Genomic DNA, 18,853 nt, shown 5'->3' on the forward strand with positions numbered 1-18,853 from the left:
AGGTAGTTATTCATTTTTTTTTTTATTACTCTGGCTGAATAACTACCTGCAATTTGCTTTAGAAAAAAAAATACTGAAAAAACGATTGGGTAAAAAAAAAAAAATTCACCACAAAAAAACAACAATCACAACTACTGTACAATTAGCAGGACACAGCTACAGCGCTTGTGTCTGCTCTGCAAGCTGCCGCTCTGTCTGCGCAGCACATGCCAGCTTCAGCTACAGGGATCCTTGCCGGGCAGCGTCATCAGTAATGATGATGCGTTCCTCCACAGTCCTCCTCACATGCAGTTGCGTCTCACGTAAGAGGGAGGGTGCGTTCCACTCCCCTCACAGCACATCAGCTACTACTCTTTACGGCTCATGGGGGATCACTATAACTGCACGATCGTGCAGTTGAAATTTAGAACAAACCTTCCAGCGCTGCAGAGAGGGGAAAACTGTAACGTCAGTTACAGCAACAGGGAAAGTTGCCTCCCTACAACTACATGGAACAGGCTAAGTGGCGTCGGAAAGGTACTTCTGCCGACGTGACTGATAATGTATACAAGGTGATGTCAGTGTTTAAAAAAAAAAGCCCCTGTGCCTCACTACATGTAAGCCACTATGCTCTACAAACAGATAGGCATAGTACAGTGGCTATAAAACATAATTTTTCGCCATAGTGCCCCTTTAATACACTCAGACCAGTTGCTGTTGAAATTTGATTTTTATGGTGACAATACCGCTTTAAAGTCCTTGTAAGGTACCGTGGATAGAGAGGATTTTTTTAAACAAAAACTGACTTTAGTGAACCCAAACTACTTTAGTGAACTCAAACTACTTTAGTGAACCCAACAGGATTAAGTCTCCAATCACATTGTGATGATCCGCTCAGCTGGCTGCACAGGCAGACAGCTGTTTGTCCATTCCTCTAGTCTGTGGGCTGCAGGTCTCTGGAACAGAGACCTGTCTTTCCATTGCAAGTTTCTGGTCTGTTCTCTTGCTGGGGAATTTGCATACATTCGTTATGCAAATCCCCTACCTGCCTTCTTTGATGACTGGCACTATAAGAGCTTTATGTTTCCCAGAAGGCTTTGCTGGTCATTTCCTTTCCATGGTCTGTTCCTGATGGACACTGCTGGAGTGTCAGCCATTGCTACCTAGTATAGTTAATTCCTGGGGGTTGCTTTAGGCTCCCCTTCTAGCCCAGTCAGGTTGTATTATCTGTATTGCCTGTTCTGTCTTGTCTTGCCTGTTGCCATTGTCCAGTCCCAAAGGTGGTCGACAGGAAATGGTTCTGATCTCTGTTCTTGGAGTATAGCTGGTGCAGCGGTTGCTACCAGCTATCTCTTTTGTTCTGTCTCCTGGGATCGCGCTAGCTACTTTTCCCGGAGCGTCAATCGGACAGCACCCCTGCTGAGACTTGTCTCCCTCCCTGACTGAGGACAGGAAGCTGGAAAACACTAAAAATTTGCATAGCAAATAGGCAGCAGCATAAGTAGGGAACAAGTACCTCCATCTTCAGTTCAGTTTCCTGTCCCCGGTCAGGATGCATGGGAGAGTCTCCTCTGGGTGCTATCCAGTCATGCGGCTGGGGCGGCGTGGGTTAGGACTCCTGGAGAAAGATCGTTCAGTGAACGATAGTGGGTCCTGCAGCGTGTTGGAGGCTACTCCTGAAGAGGCAGCGGCTTTATGGGCGCAGGCGCGCTACACAGGAAGTTCCGGTCTTCGGAACCGGAAGTCGTCATGCGCACGCGTCCCGCATGACGTAGCCACCCGGAAATGTGCAGACCAACAGCGCACAGGCCAATCAGGCGGCCGGGGCGGCGGAGATCATACACCTGAAGCAAATCAGGTAAATAAGTATTTAAAGCGGCAAATGTATCCATTCGTCATTCTGCTCTTTGAGTTTGACGATGGAGGACGCTGCAGGTTCTTCCTCTCTGCAGTCTGCAGAACCAGGCCTAGATCCCTCTCTGGCAAGTAGTATTGAAAATATTTACTTAGCCAGCATATATCTGTGTTAGAGGGAATATTGTATCTTACAGTCTTGTCTCTTATTTTTTCCTCTTTAGCCCAAAAGAACTGACAAAACTGATAAATTGGATAAACTCAATCCTCAGGCCAGTCAAGTGGGTGATTGTCTGTATTAATGCATGATGTATTTTTTGCTATGTTACAGATAGGCTAAAAAAGGTTTATGTTTGTTTATATTATAGACAAAAAAGGACAAGACTGATAAGAGTGTTCATCAGACCAGTCAAGATAGACATACAAAGAATGAGAGAAAGTGTGTTATCTGCAATACTCGTTTTGTAACCTCTTCAGCAAGAAAATTGTGTCAGGCCTGTACTGAGAAAGTAGTCAAGGATGAATCTCCTGTGTTAATGAAAGGATTTATGGGCTGGATGCGGGCTGAAATGGCATCAGCCATTAAAGAAATTAAGGACTCAGCTATAGCCTCTACTTCTGCTTCTATTCCAACAGTGTCCTCAGCAGATATTCCACGGATTCCTGAGAATACAGATAATACGGCCTCTGTTAATACCATGGATCCACCTGGGTCCCCGGTATCCTTAATACCCCCTTTGGTTCAAAAAAGTAAAAGAAATAGGGAGGATTCAGAAGCTTCTGAATTATCAGAAGGAGAAATTTCAGAGTTAGAAGATCTTTCTGCAGAAGAGGAGGCTGTTAAATCAGATAATCATCAAAGATTTGCCTTCTGTCCAGAATTAATGAAAAGTCTTTTATCAGAAATGTACGAAACAATGGGTATAAAAGATGAACAAAAATCCTTGACACCGTTAGATGAGATGTATGTTGGTTTGGCGGATCCCCAATTTCAGGTTATTCCGGTTCATTCTTCCTTGAAGGATTTAATTAAGAAGGAATGGAGTAACCCTGAAAAGAGGGCTTTTTGGCCTAGGTCTCTATCTAAAAAATATCCCTTTAGTCCTGAGGATCAGGCTTTTTGGGGTCCTCCGCCCAAATTAGATCCTTCTCTGTCTAGAGTGTCAAGGAAAACTGACCTATTATTCGAGGATTTTGGTAATCTTAAAGATCCCATTGATAAAAAGTTGGATAATATCTTACGCAGAGCATGGGAATCATCCTCTCTTACTTTCAAGCCTGCAGTAGCTTCTACAGCTGTGACTCGGTCTCTTAAATCCTGGTTACTAGAAGTACAGACTAAGATTGCAATGGGAGTACCTAGGAATGAGATCCTGAACGACTTTCCTAAATTATTTAATGCAACTAATTATCTTACAGACGCAGCCGATGATACAGTAAAATTAACAGCAAGAACTACTGCTTTGGTAAATTCAGCAAGGAGGGGAGTATGGGTGAAAACGTGGAACGGTGATAATGCATCCAAGTCTAGACTGTGTGGTATCCCATGTGAAGGTTCCTTGTTATTTGGTTCTAAACTCGAGGAGACTCTGGATAGAACCGCTGATAATAAAAAGAACTTTCCAAATAAGAAAAGACCCTATCAACCTAGACGGTCCTTTCGAGGACCCGTCAGGTCTGACCCAGGAGTTAAGCAGACCCAAAACAGGAAGAGATGGGCTCCCTATAGACCTCAGAAGTCCAAGACCAACTTTGCTCCCCCTAGTAGATCTGACAAGCAATGACGCCAGGATTCCGGTAGGAGGGAGACTGGCTCATTTTTTCGAGTTTTGGCAGATTCACATGACAAATCAGTGGTTACTAAAGATCATACTAGAAGGATACAGGATAGAATTCGATCAACCCCCACCACTAAAATTTCTGGTTACCCCCCTCCCAGTAGATCCAGAACGAGAGATATTTCTTCAACAGGAGATAATGTCCTTATTACAAAAAAGAGTTATAAGAGAAGTGCCATTATGTCAAAGGGGTTTAGGATGTTACTCACCAGTATTCCTAGTAAAAAAAACCACAGGGAAGCTTCCGCTTCATTCTAAATCTCAAGGTCTTAAACAAGTGCATAAAGTACAGAAAGTTCAGAATGGACAACATTCACTCTGTCATTCATCTCCTACAGAAAGACTGTTTCCTGGCATCCTTAGACCTCAAGGATGCTTACTGGCACATCCCAATGCATCTCTCATCCCAACAGTATCTGAGATTCGCAGTTCCAATCGGAGGGAAGGTAAGACATTTTCAGTTTTCTGTTTTACCTTTCGGAATATCTTCAGCTCCATGGCTGTTTACTAAAGTAATTGCTGAAGTATTAGCCATCCTAAGATCGAGGTCCATTAATGTACTTGGATATTTAGACGATTTCTTGTTTTGGGGTCCTTCTCATGAATTTGTAATTTCTCAAAGTCAGATAGCCATTGAGTTCCTCCAAAATTTGGGGTGGCTGATTAACTGGGAAAAGTCTTCTTTAACACCGAGTCAGTCCATGGAATTTTTAGGGTTCACTATTTCCACTAGGGAGGAAAGGACTTTTTTGCCTGTTAGAAAAATATCTGTAATTACAGAATATATTTTTTCTTTTCAGAAAGCAAGGACAATTTCTCTAAGAAAGGCCATGTCTCTACTAGGACTTTTAACGGCCAGCTTTCCAGCAGTACAATGGAGCCAATTTCATGCGAGAATTCTGCAAATATGGATTCTAAAAGCTTGGAACAAGAAGTTGTCAATGCTGGACAAAAAGATATTGATACCCCACTATGTGAAAGTCTCCCTGATGTGGTGGCAGGATCAATCTCACATCGCAGAAGGTCGTATGTGGAATTATCCGGTTCAGAAAGTGCTGACGACGGATGCCAGTTCCTGGGGATGGGGAGCCCACTTAGATTCCTTGCCAGCCCAGGGTCAATGGTCCAGGACAATGTCTTTGAAGTCATCAAACAGCAGAGAGCTGGAAGCAGTTTATCAGGCTTTACAACACTTCAGTACTCCTCTCAAGAATACACATGTAACAGTCAGAACAGACAACAGCTGTGTAGTAGCATATCTGAACAGACAAGGGGGGACAAGGAGTATGACCTTATGGACCCAGACTTTTCGGATCGTTTCTTGGGCAGAAAACAATGTCAAATCCTTGACGGCAGTCCACCTGAAAGGCACATCAAATTCCCTGGCAGATTCCTTGAGCCGTTCAAAGTTAGACCAGAACGAATGGTCCCTCAATCATCGGGTTTATCAGCAGATAGTGGATCAATGGGAACTCCCGGAGGTGGATCTATTTGCCAGGAGAACGAATATGAAATGTCTAAAGTTTTGTTCCCTATATCCGCAGGACAATCCCTGGAAACTGGATGCATTCTCAATAAACTGGGGATCACATCTGATGTACGCTTTTCCGCCCATACCTCTTTTACCAAAGGTACTGAAGAAGATCATTCAGGATCAAGCCAAAGTAATTCTCATCGCTCCACTATGGCTAAAGAGACCTTGGTTCACATTACTTCAAGCTATAGCAGTCTCAAAACCGATCATACTCCCACTTCAAACAGATCTATTGAACCAGGGGCAAATTTTTCACCCGAATCTGAAACTCCTTCACCTCTCAGCATGGAGGCTGAATGGCGCATCTTGAAAGATAAAGGGTTCTCCAATAGGCTCACAGAAACTTTAATTCAAAGTAGGAAAAAAGTCACTCGGCAGATCTATAACAAAGCCTGGAAAGTGTTTAACCACTTCCCGACCGCCGTATTGACAATTGGCGGCCGGGAAGTGCACCCCGCAAGGACCGCCGTATTGACAATTGGCGGCGGTCCTTGTAGGGGCATGGGCGGAGCGATCGCGTCATCAGTGACGCGATCCTCCGCCCGGGATCGTTACTTGGGCATTTTGTCTCCGCTCGCCGGCCACTTAGCAGAGCCGGCGAGCGGAGGAATCCGATACTGTAGCCAATCAGAATGTATAAGGCACTTTGTTAAGTAAACAAAGTGCCTTATACGTGCTTCCTCCTCGCCTCGTGGTCTCATTGTTGCAGAGACCACTAGCGAGGAGGAAGCACTTTGTAAGTACCCAGCACACAGCCTTTTTTTTGCCTTACAGCCCCCTGATCACCCACCCCAGGCCTCATACCCCCCCTGATCACCCCAGCAGACCCCTGCCTAGCACCCTTGCACCCCTGCAAAACCCCCACCCCCCCCCACCTGCCACTAACTAGCGACGCTGCCCCTTAGTTTAGGTCCCTAACTGCCTCCTAGTCACCCCTGATCCCCCCCCCCTACCTTTAGATCACCCCCAGACCCCATCCCAGACTACCCCCCTGTATACTGTATACATCTGTATACAGCTACCTTACCCCCTGATCGCCCTCTGATCACCTGTCTATCACCTGTCCATCACCCCTCAGCACCCCCACCCATCAGAGCAGACCCTAACTGCCCCGCGGGGGTAACCGATCACCTGCCCAGGCCCTCGATTGCCCTCATACCCCCCTTCTGATTACATCCCCTGCTCTTTGTTTACATCTGTCCTCCCCAGCGATCACTAACTGATCTTTGATCAGTAACCCCCTGTGTCTGCCTCTCATCAGATCAGGACTCAGTCTGCCCCGTGCGGGCTCCTGATCAACCCCCCACCCCCTCAAATCGCCCTCAGACCCCCCCCCCCTAATCACCGTCCAAGTGCATTGTATTTGACTGTGCTGCGCTTGTATTCGATTGTGCTGCGCTTGTATTCGATTGTGCTGCGATTGTATTTGATTGTCCCGTGATCTGCTTCGATTGTCCCGTGATTGTTTGATTGCCTCTGAGACCCCACTTCCCACCAACCCCCACCCCACCACCACCCCCACCCCCCATCACCTTCCGAGTGCATCAGATTTGATTGTGCTGCGCTTGTATTCGATTGTGCTGCGATTGTGTTTGATTGTCCCGTGATTGGCTTCGATTGTCCCGTGATTGTTTGATTGCCTCTGAGACCCCACTTCCCACCAACCCCCACCCCACCACCACCCCCCATCACCTTCCGAGTGCATCAGATTTGATTGTGCTGCGCTTGTATTCGATTGTGCTGCGATTGTATTTGATTGTCCCGTGATCGGCTTCGATTGTCCCTCCCCCCCACCACACCCAACCCTCCCCCCCACCACACCCAACCCTCCCCCCACCACACCCAACCCACCCCACCACACCAACCCTACCCTCCCCCCCCCCCCCCCACCACACCCAATTACCACCTTCCGAGTGCATCAGATTTGCTTGTGCTGTGATTGGAGTCGATTGTGCTGTAATTGTATTTGATTGTCCCGTGATTGTTTGATTGCCTCTGAGACCCCACTTCCTTTAACCCCAATACCTCTCAAATACTCCCTTTTTGCTAGGTAGGTGCTCTTTTTTTCTGGGTAGTCTCGGAGGAAAACCCCATAAATTTAGCAATCCACAATGGCAAGAAGGGGGCTTTCCGATGACGAGGTATACAGGTACATGGACCAGTCGGATGAGTTCTTTTGGGAAGAATCATCCGTCGAATCTTCCGGGTCCGAATTTGAACCTGTAGAAAGCAGTGGTTCCCTGACCGATAGTGATGACGAGGCTATGGTCCCGGCTAGAGCCAGGCGTACCAGACCCCAAGTCGTTAGACCGCAGGTGGCGCAGGATCCGCCTCAAGGGCAGCAGGGTGGTGCTAGCGCTGTTGATAGTTTTCTTGGTGAGGCAGGCACCAGCAGCGCAGCATCTCCTGGACTTGGTACCAGTACTTCTGTAGACCCTGGCGAAGTGGTGAGCGTCAGCATGGAAGTCGAAACTGGTACGGTGGCAAGTGCAGTAGTACCCCCGTCGCAGCCACCAAGAAGAAGACGGGCCCGTAGTACCCATAGACTCCCAGAGGTGCTGGCACAACCAGATTGGCAATCCCCTGATTCCGCCGCACCCGTAGTGCCCCCTTTCACTGCCCAGTCTGGAGTCCAGGTGGCGACAGCTCATCTAGGAACGGCCCTAGACTTTTTGCAGCTGTTCATCACCCAGGTTCTCTTGGACTTAATTGTGGTTGAGACCAACCGTAAAGCCACACAATTCTTCACCGAGCACCCGGAGAGCATGTATGCCCAGCCTTTCGGGTGGAAACCAGTCCAAGTTTCCGACATTAAAATCTTTTTGGCCCTTATCCTTCACTTGGGACTAATGAAACAGAATGTATTGCGGGCGTATTGGTCTACGAACCCAGTACATCATGTTCCCTTGTACCCTGCTGCCATGTCCAGGACACGATTTGAGTCCATCCTGCGCTTCCTGCACTTCAACGACGACGAAACCTGTCATGAAAGGGGAGACCCTGCTTATGACCGGCTCCACAAAATTCGGCCCCTCATAGACCACCTGTCCTCAACATTTGCAGATGCTTATATCCCTGAACAGAACATCTGCGTAGACGAGTCCCTCTTACGCTTTACCGGGCGCCTTGGCATCAAACAGTACATCCCAAGCAAGCGCGCCCGGTATGGGGTGAAACTGTATAAGCTCTGTGAAAGGGCCACAGGCTATACATGTCGTTTTAGGGTCTATGAGGGAAAAGACTCAAAATTGGAGCCGGTCGGATGCCCTGACTACCTGGGGAGCAGTGGAAAGGTTGTGTGGGACTTGGTGTCACCCTTGTTCCGGAAGGGGTACCATCTTTTTGTGGACAATTATTACACAAGTGTGGCCCTCTTTCAGCACTTAAAGTTAGAAGGAATCCGATGCTGTGGCACTGCGCGGCCTAGTCGCCAGGGCTTCCCCCAACGGCTCGTTACCACCAGACTTCAACGGGGGCAGAGGGCCGCCTTGCGTACTGAAGACCTGCTCGCGGTGAAATGGAGGGACAAGAGGGACGTTTACTTTCTGTCCACCATTCACACAGACACGACAGTCCAAATTCAACGGGCAACTAAGGTCATTGTAAAGCCCCTTGTCGTCCACGAATATAATGTCAACATGGGAGGGGTGGACTTCAATGACCAGAGGTTAGCGCCCTATTTAATTGCCCGGAAAACAAGACGCTGGTATAAGAAAGTGTCTTTTTATCTGATTCAATTGGCAGTTTACAACAGCTTTGTTCTCTACAGTAAGGCTGGGAGAACTGGATCTTTCCTCCAATTTCAGGAACAGATCATTCTGGACATCCTGTATCCAGGAGGTGCCAGGCCCCCCCCCCCAGATGCAACTAGCCGACTGCATGGTAGGCATTACGCCTATCAGATTCCGTGTGCCCCAGGTCAACGCATCCGAAGAAAACGTTGTCGTGTCTGCAGCAGGACTGGAAGAAGGAATGACACCAATTTTTATTGTCCCCGCTGTCCTGACCAGCCTGGCCTATGCGTAGGGCCGTGTTTTGAGAGGTACCACGAGCAGGTACACTATTAGAACCTAGGGAACTCCAGACACAGGAGTAGGCACACACTCAGTGGTCTTTCGCACATTGTCGCAGGGAGAGGAGAGGTAAGCTTGAAAACCAAACGGGTAAGCATAAAAGTGGCAAGAAGGATCGGTTTCCATGCTTGATATTGCTGATCTGTCCTGGGTTGGCGATATAAGACGGCATGTTTGAATTTCCCTTGAGTGTGGACACCCCCGGTTTATATGTGATTTGGGCCTATGATGATGCTTTAATGCCACAAAGAGTCATCTCTATTGGCAGGCATATTGCTGTATCCTACAGGCATAATGCTGTATACTAAAGTTCTGAGGCCCAGTCACATAAGTTGGTGGCTCACCCTGAGTGCAGGGTGGCATGGGGTGTCTCTCTCCTGAGGTTATCACTGCCATTGATGTGGAGGAAGATCTGCCATTGATGTGGAGCAAGGTATGTTTGCCGTTCATTTTTCCTTTCAGCCCAGAGTGCATTACTTGTATACCCAATATAAGGAGGATAGCAGAAACTCCTAATACTGGCCATACATGTAATGATTGCAGAGACCCTAAAATGCCAGGACAGACTCCACAAATGACCCCATTTTGGAAAGAGGACACCCTAAAGTATTATGTGAGGTGCACGGTGGGTTCATAAAAGATTTTAGTTTTTGTCACAAGTTAGCAGAATTTTTTTTTTATTTTATTTTTTAACAAAGTGTCATTTTCCGTTTACTTGTGACAAAAAATAAAATTTTCAATGACCTTACCATTACCCTCATGGAATACCTTGTTGTGTATTCTTTCCAAAATGGGGTCATTTGTGGGGTTTGTTAACTGTCCTGGCAAGTGGGCAGGGTGCTAAATTGTGAGCACCCCTGTAAAGCCTAAAGGTACTCATTGGACTCTGGGCCCCTTAGCGCAGTTAGGGTGCAAAAAAGTGCCACACATGTGGTACCGCCGTACTCGGGAGGAGTAGTATAATGTGTTTCGGGGTGTATTCTTACACATACCCATGCTGGGTGGGAGAAATACCTCTGTAAATGACAATCTTTTGATTTTTTTACACACAATTGTCCATTTACAGAGTTATTTCTCCCACCCAGCATGGGTATGTGTAAAAATACACCCCAAAACACATTGTACTACTTCTCCCGAGTATGGCGATACCACATGTGTGGCACTTTTTTGCACCCTAACTGCGCTAAAGGGCCCAAAGTCCAATAAGTACCTTTAGGTTTTCACAGGTCATTTTGCGGAATTTGATTTCCAAACTACTCCTCACGGTTTAGGGCCCCTAAAGTGCCAGGGCAGTATAGGAACCCCACAAGTGACCCCATTTTAGAAAGAAGACACCCCAAGGTATTCCGTTAGGAGTATGGTGAGTTCATAGAAGATTTTATTTTTTGCCACAAGTTAGTGGAAAATGACACTTTGTGAAAAAACAATAAAAATCAATTTTCCGCTAACTTTTGACAAAAAAAAAATCATCTATGAACTCACCATACTCCTAACGGAATACCTTGGGGTGTCTTCTTTCTAAAATGGGGTCATTTGTGGGGTTCCTATACTGCCCTGGCATTTTAGGGGCCCTAAACCGTGAGGAGTAGTCTGGAAATCAAATTCCGCAAAATGACCTGTGAAATCCTAAAGGTACTCATTGGACTTTGGGCCCTTTAGCGCAGTTAGGGTGCAAAAAAGTGCCACACATGTGGTATTGCCGTACTCGGGAGAAGTAGTACAATGTGTTTTGGGGTGTATTTTTACACATACCCATGCTGGGTGGGAGAAATACCTCTGTAAATGACAATCTTTTGATTTTTTTACACACAATTGTATATTTACAGAGTTATTTCTCCCACCCAGCATGGGTATGTGTAAAAATACACCCCAAAACACATTGTACTACTTCTCCCGAGTACGGCGATACCACATGTGTGGCACTTTTTTGCACCCTAACTGCGCTAAAGGGCCCAAAGTCCAATGAGTACCTTTAGGATTTCACAGGTCACTTTGCGGAATTTCGTTTCCAGACTACTCCTCATGGTTTAGGGCCCCTAAAATGCCAGGACAGTATAGGAACCCCACAAATGACCCCATTTTAGAAAGAAGACACCCCAAGGTATTCAGTTAGGAGTATGGTGAGTTCATAGAAGATTTTATTTTTTGTCACAAGTTAGTGGAAAATGACACTTTGTGAAAAAACAATAAAAATCAATTTTCCGCTAACTTTTGACAAAAAAAAAAAATCTTCTATGAACTCACCATACTCCTAACGGAATACCTTGGGGTGTCTTCTTTCTAAAATGGGGTCATTTGTGGGGTTCCTATACTGCCCTGGCATTTTAGGGGCCCTAAACCGTGAGGAGTAGTCTGGAAATCAAATTCCGCAAAATGACCTGTGAAATCCTAAAGGTACTCATTGGACTTTGGGCCCTTTAGCGCAGTTAGGGTGCAAAAAAGTGCCACACATGTGGTATCGCCGTACTCGGGAGAAGTAGTACAATGTGTTTTGGGGTGTATTTTTTACACATACCCATGCTGGGTGGGAGAAATACTTCTGTAAATGACAATCTTTTGATTTTTTTACACACAATTGTATATTTACAGAGTTATTTCTCCCACCCAGCATGGGTATGTGTAAAAATACACCCCAAAACACATTGTACTACTTCTCCCGAGTACGGCGATACCACATGTGTGGCACTTTTTTGCACCCTAACTGCGCTAAAGGGCCCAAAGTCCAATGAGCACCTTTAGGATTTCACAGGTCATTTTGCGGAATTTCGTTTCCAGACTACTCCTCACGGTTTAGGGCCCCTAAAATGCCAGGACAGTATAGGAACCCCACAAATGACCCCATTTTAGAAAGAAGACACCCCAAGGTATTCAGTTAGGAGTATGGTGAGTTCATAGAAGATTTTATTTTTTGTCACAAGTTAGTGGAAAATGACACTTTGTGAAAAGAACAATAAAAATCAATTTTCCGCTAACTTTTGACAAAAAAAAAAATCTTCTATGAACTCACCATACTCCTAACGAAATACCTTGGGGTGTCTTCTTTCTAAAATGGGGTCATTTGTGGGGTTCCTATACTGCCCTGGCATTTTAGGGGCCCTAAACCGTGAGGAGTAGTCTTGAAACGAAATTTCTCAAAATGACCTGTGAAATCCTAAAGGTACTCATTGGACTTTGGGCCCTTTAGCGCAGTTAGGGTGCAAAAAAGTGCCACACATGTGGTATCGCCGTACTCAGGAGAAGTAGTATAATGTGTTTTGTGGTGTATTTTTACACATACCCATGCTGAGTGGGAGAAATATCTCTGTAAATGGACAATTGTGTGTAAAAAAAATTAACAAATTGTCATTTACAGAGATATTTCTCCCACCCAGCATGGGTATGTGTAAAAATACACCCCAAAACACATTATACTAATTCTCCTGAGTACGGCAATACCACATGTGTGGCACTTTTTTGCAGCCTAACTGCGCTAAGGGGTCCAAAGTCCAATGAGCACCTTTAGGCTTTACAGAGGTGCTTACAATTTAGCACCCCCCAAAATGTCAGGACAGTAAACACACCCCACAAATGACCCCATTTTGGAAAGTAGACCCTTCAAGGTATTCAGAGAGGGGTATGGTGAGTCTGTGGCAGATTTCATTTTTTTTTGGTGCAAGTTAGAAGAAATGGAAACTTTTTTTTTTTTTTTTTTTTCTCACAAAGTGTCATTTTCCGCTTACTTGTGACAAAAAATAATATCTTCTATGAACTCACTATGCCTCTCAGTGAATACTTTGGGATGTCTTCTTTCCAAAATGGGGTCATTTGGGGGGTATTTATACTATCCTGGAATTCTAGCCCCTCATGAAACATGACAGGGGGTCAGAAAAGTCATAGATGCTTGAAAATGGGAAAATTCACTTTTTGCACCATAGTTTGTAAACGCTATAACTTTTACCCAAACCAATAAATATACGCTGAATGTTTTTTTTTTTATCAAAAACATGTTTGTCCACATTTTTCGCGCTGCATGTATACAGAAATTTTACTTTATTTGAAAACTGTCAGCACAGAAAGTTAAAAAAATCATTTTTTTGCCAAAATTCATGTCTTTTTTGCTGAATATAATAAAAAGTAAAAATCGCAGGAGCAATTAAATAGCACCAAAAGAAAGCTTTATTAGTGACAAGAAAAGGAGCCAAAATTCATTTAGGTGGTAGGTTGTATGAGCGAGCAATAAACCGTGAAAGCTGCAGTGGTCTGAATGGAAAAAAAGTGGCCGGTCCTTAAGGGGTAGAAAGCCCTAGGTCCTCAAGTGGTTAAGAGATGGTGTGCAGAAAGATCATTGGAAGCAACTTCATCATCTTCTGTATTGGAATTTCTTCAAAGTGGCTACGAAAAAGGTCTGAGTGCAAGTACGCTTAAGGTACAAGTTTCTGCATTAAGTGTTTTTCTAGAAAGAAAGTTAGCTCAAGAAGAGTTTGTTATTCGATTCTTTCAGGCACTAAAGAGATTGAGACCGGTGATGAGACCTAGAATTCCATCTTGGGACCTAAATACAGTTTTACAAGGACTTTGTGAAGCTCCGTTTGAGCCGATTGAAAATATATCAGACAAATATTTATCATTGAAAACAGCATTCCTTATTGCCATTACTACGGCTAGGAGAATAGGAGAAATTCAAGCATTATCAATAAGAGAACCATACTGCATAATATCGGATGATAGGGTTACGTTACGTCCAGATATTACCTTTTTACCAAAGGTAGTATCCAAATTTCATAGAACTCAAGATATCTTTTTACCCTCATTCTGTCAAGACCCAGCTAATGAGAAAGAAAAGAGGTTACACTGCTTGGATGTAAAGAGGTGTCTCATTCAATACTTGGAAATGACAAAACAGTGGAGGAAGTCCGACGCAATATTCGTTCTGTTTTCGGGAAAATTCAAGGGGAACAAAGCTTCCAGAGGAACATTATCCAGATGGATAAAACAGACGATTGCTACTGCTTACAAGACTCAAAATAAACAGCTATCTTCCACAATTAAAGCTCACTCGACTAGAGGAATCTCGGCATCTTGGGCAGAGAGGGCTGGGGCCACTATTGAGCAGATCTGCAGAGCTGCGACTTGGTCCAACCACAACACCTTCGTCAAGCATTATAGATTGAATATTTTAGCTAGCGCAGATTTAACTTATGGGAGAAAAGTATTACAGGCTGTAGTCCCTCCCTAAGAGAATAATCTTGGTTATCATCTCAGCAGGGGTGCTGTCCGATTGACGCTCCGGGAAAGATCAACTTACCTTCGGTAACGTCTTTTCCGGAAGTCAAGAGGACAGCACCCCTGCAACCCACCCTATGTTTGAGGGTTTATGAGGAATAAAGAATTACATTTTTTCAGCATCAATGGTTGTCCGTGTCTTTTTTATAACTGAAGATGGAGGTACTTGTTCCCTACTTATGCTGCTGCCTATTTGCTATGCAAATTTTTAGTGTTTTTCAGCTTCCTGTCCTCAGTCAGGGAGGGAGACAAGTCTCAGCAGGGGTGCTGTCCTCTTGACTTCCGGAAAAGACATTACCGAAGGTAAGTTGATCTTTCGCTAGCGCTGGGGATCCTTCTGTTCTGTCTTCTGGGATCGCGCTAGCTACTTTTCGCTAGCGCTGGGGATCCTTCTGTTCTGCTACTCTGTACCTGGATCGCGCTAGCCACTTTTCGCTAGTGCTGTGGATCCTATCTCTCGCTTGTCCCTATTTTCGTGTGTCTGTCTTGTCTGCTACGCTTGCTGGAGGCTTGGTGAGGTAACCGTTAAGCAAGCGCTCGCGTCCTCTGTTTCATGTTTGTCTGTCGATGGTTAGTTAGGCGTGCTTGTCTCTATTGTGCTTATCACGTGGAGACCGCGCATAACCGCGTGCACTGTTGCGAATGAGTGCGGTGTTCGCGGTTAGCTAGCGTTTGTTATTTTCCGTATCTCCTTATTGTATTATTTGCTGTGCCTTTGCTACCCTCGTATTCTATTCTGATCTGCCTTGTGTCACGTCTGGTGATCGCACCTCTCGCGATCGCGTTCCTATTTCATATCTGCTGTTGTGTGTGCGCGGTCGCGGGGTGGCGACTGGATTGGCGCACACACATACAACCTGTCCCTTTGCTCAATCTCATTCGCAATCGCCTCTCTTGCGATTGCGTTCTGCGCTTCGTACAATTCCTGTCTGGCACTTGTGGAGGTGCAGAGGATTGGTTCCTCTGCACTCCCCAGCGCCATCTGCCGACAGGAATTTCCCTCTACAGGTGCGTAGCACCTTTTGCTGGGTGCCTGCAAATATATGCTTGTGGAGGATTTCCGCCGTGTCTGCGCACGCGTTGTGCGCTGATCACGGAGAAAGTTCCACAATCGTTACACACATCAACCTCTACAGCATGAAGTGCTGTGATTGGCCGAATAGAGTGGGCGTAGTTTGCGAAACCGATGTGAAACCTACCAGTTTGAGAGAGTTCTGTTGACCCAATCACGTTAGTGGAATTTCCCTATGAGGTTTCCTGCTGGGTCCCCTAAACTAGGCAAGCTATTTTATTATTTAAAGTTATTACAATAAAATGACTGTCCAATTTCAATTTGCAGCTAGCTATGATTTTCTATAATTACCAGGAAATCCACATTAATTTCACTTGTTTGCAGACATGGCAATAGGACATTGTTCAGTGTACAAAAAGCCACCAGATTTCTGTTTCACTTGTATGTGTAAATGGATGGGATAGCCAGATGGTCTAGAATAGATTGAAAGATATACTCATTCTGCAGATGCATTTGTTCCCTCTAGTTATTGAAAATAATAAACCAGAACTAAGGTTGCTACTTGCCGGACTTTCATTCAAGTTCTCACCAATTTACACATTTTGGATCGTTATCCCAGTAGGATAATACAAGTACAGTAGTTCTAGTTCATTATTAACTGATTAGTTCTAATTCATCACTGACTGGCTGGCTGCATGCTTGTTACAGCCAGCTTGTTACAGCCAGCTATTAGATTAGCATTACACTTCATAAAAAATGTATGCTGTAGATAAATGTACAATGGCATAATCTACATTCCTTTGAGTTCAGGTACCCTGAAAATAAACTTATGATATCATGAATTGTATGTGTAGTACAGCTAAGAAATAGAACATTCCAGTACAGGAAGAGTTAAGAAACGTCACTTGTTATCTATGCAAAAGAGCTTCTCTGCGCTCTCAGGCCAGAAACCCACTAGGAGCGATTTCTAATCGCTAGTGATATGAAAAAGATCTTGCTAATGCAATGCTATGGGGGATTTTTATAAAATCACATCGCTCCAGTGGGATCACACCCATAGCATTACATTAGCAAGAGTTTTCAAATCACAAAACGCTCAGAAAATCGCTCCTAGTGGGTTTCTGGCCTCAGACTAATTTAGTGAGAGAACAGTGCTATTTTCTGAAGCACTTATACATCGAGGAAACAATGAAAGACAACTTCAGATAAGATTTTACTGCAGAGGAGTTAAAAGGGACATTAATTCTGCTCTGTTACATAGTTTAAAATGCGGAGTGTAGTTTGCAAACTGCAAATATGACAGAATGATACAGTTTAAAAAAAAAAAAAGCTATATACCTGAAAATAAAAATATGAGACTCTTTTCTTTGCTACTAATGTTCTATCAAGTATCCGTACTACACGTACAACATATACTTTTTTTGTACTTATGTGCCACTTTATTAAGATGTGCATCTGAAGTTCTATAGCTTCCCTGAAACAGCACTACCCAATTCCTTTCTTACCTGTGCAGAGTGTACCGTCTCCTCACTTGTATGGCTAATGGATGAACACAGGGAAACAGTGACAAGTAGAAGAAGCCACAAAATTCCAGCTCTCATTCTCTCAGTGTATCATTTAGCGCACATCAGCATATTAATATCATCACTCCGGTGGCAGACACTGATCCAGTCTTTAAACAGACAAGTCAGGCAGACTATTAATTGGCGACATCCTTTTCCAACACATCCACAAATGATTTTCCTCTATAATTACTTCTATTCATTCCTCTAACACACAGGGCCATGTCCTGGTATCAGGAAGATTTAAAGCCATCTTTACATTTATTCTGGAGTGCAAAGTGGAATGTGAACATATTTATGGCACCAGCCGTACTTCTTCAGCACAGTGTCTTGGAAAGCAGCATAATTGTGCCATGGTCGGTACATCCAGCATGATAATGCAGTTCTCTGTCCAGCAGAAGTGATAGGCAGTGCTGAGCAGTCCCACAGCTGTGATGGTTACACATCCAGTTGTATTGTGAGTTATGTTCTCTTAGAACTGGCTGGGATACACAGCTACACATCCTTCACTGATTACAGTGATTCAGGCACCTCCCCAAGCATGCAGGAGGAGTCCATGTGAAAGCAGCATTGCTAATCAGCAGCAGTCTGGGAACAGTCACAGGAAACTTGTTTCTGTTCTGCTCATAGAGTGAATCATTTTAAAGATTCTTAACCCTCCTCTTGCCAGGGCATTTGTCTAACTAAAGCAGATTTTATATAGACAACTTTGTGAAGCAATTCGGGAACTACTTTCGCATTTAGCTTGGCTTTGAAATAAATATTTTAAAACAAACTGGAGACTTAATTAAAAGTTAATGGCTTTTTTTCTTTCATCTGTGATTTGAGGACTATTGACCTGTAAATCTAATCTAAGTACAAACATGATCTAAAATCAGCTGTGTTTTATAGTTGTTTTCAGGGGCATCGCTAGCCCTACTTTGGGGGGGCATGTGCCCCCAATCTGTCCTGGGGTGCCACGGATCTCCCGGCCGCCGCTGCCCTGCTCTGTCAGCGGCTCCCTCCAGCCGCCGCCACGTCACTCAGACCTCAGGATCAGGCGGCGAGCCGGCGACCAATCGTGCGGGCGCTAGGACCCAGCGCCCGCACTGATATGCGGAAGTGACATCACTTCCGCATATCGAGCGGGTGCGTCCGGCGCCCGCTAGTACTGGTCCGGTCGCCGCTGATCCTGAGGTCTGAATACACTGCCAGGTGAGGGGGGAGCGGCGGCGGCTAGAGGGGGGGCCTCTCTGTCACTCACTCACTACCTAAAGGGCCTCCCTGTCACTCACTCACTACCTAAAGGGACTCCCTGTCACTCACTCACTGCCTAAAGGGACTCTCTGTCACTCACTCACTTCCTAATGGGGCTCCCTGTCACTCACTCACTACCTAAAGGGGCCTCCCTGTCACTCACTCACTGCCTAAAGGGGCCTCCCTGTCACTCACTCACTTCCTAAAGGGCCTCCCTGTCATTCACTCACTACCTAAAGGGGCCTCCCTGTCACTCACTCACTTCCTAAAGGGCCTCCTTGTCACTCACTCACTTCCTAAAGGGCCTCCTTGTCACTCACTCACTACCTAAAGGGGCTCCCTGGCACTCACTCACTACCTAAAGGGATTCCCTGTCACTCACTCACTACCTAAAGGGACTCCCTGTCACTCACTCACTGCCTAAAGGGACTCCCTGTCACTCACTCACTTCCTAATGGGGCTCCCTGTCACTCACTCACTACCTAAAGGGGCTCCCTGGCACT

The 18,853-nt window shown here is 45.2% G+C and overlaps 1 protein-coding gene across 1 annotated transcript in view; it reads right to left on the reverse strand.

Moving 5' to 3' along the window:
- The window catches only part of MMP28 (matrix metallopeptidase 28), a 139,672-nt gene extending 122,064 nt beyond the window's left edge, over positions 1 to 17,608 (reverse strand). Inside the window, exon 1 of the mRNA XM_068265364.1 lies at positions 17,058 to 17,608. Coding sequence (XP_068121465.1) covers positions 17,058 to 17,153 — 96 coding nt within the window. The 5' untranslated portion in view covers positions 17,154 to 17,608. The remainder of the gene's footprint in view (positions 1 to 17,057) is intronic.
- Between the last annotated feature and the right edge of the window lie 1,245 nt (positions 17,609 to 18,853).

Source organism: Hyperolius riggenbachi, chromosome 2 (genome assembly GCF_040937935.1).
Source record: "Hyperolius riggenbachi isolate aHypRig1 chromosome 2, aHypRig1.pri, whole genome shotgun sequence".
Classification (NCBI taxonomy): Eukaryota; Metazoa; Chordata; class Amphibia; order Anura; family Hyperoliidae; genus Hyperolius; species Hyperolius riggenbachi.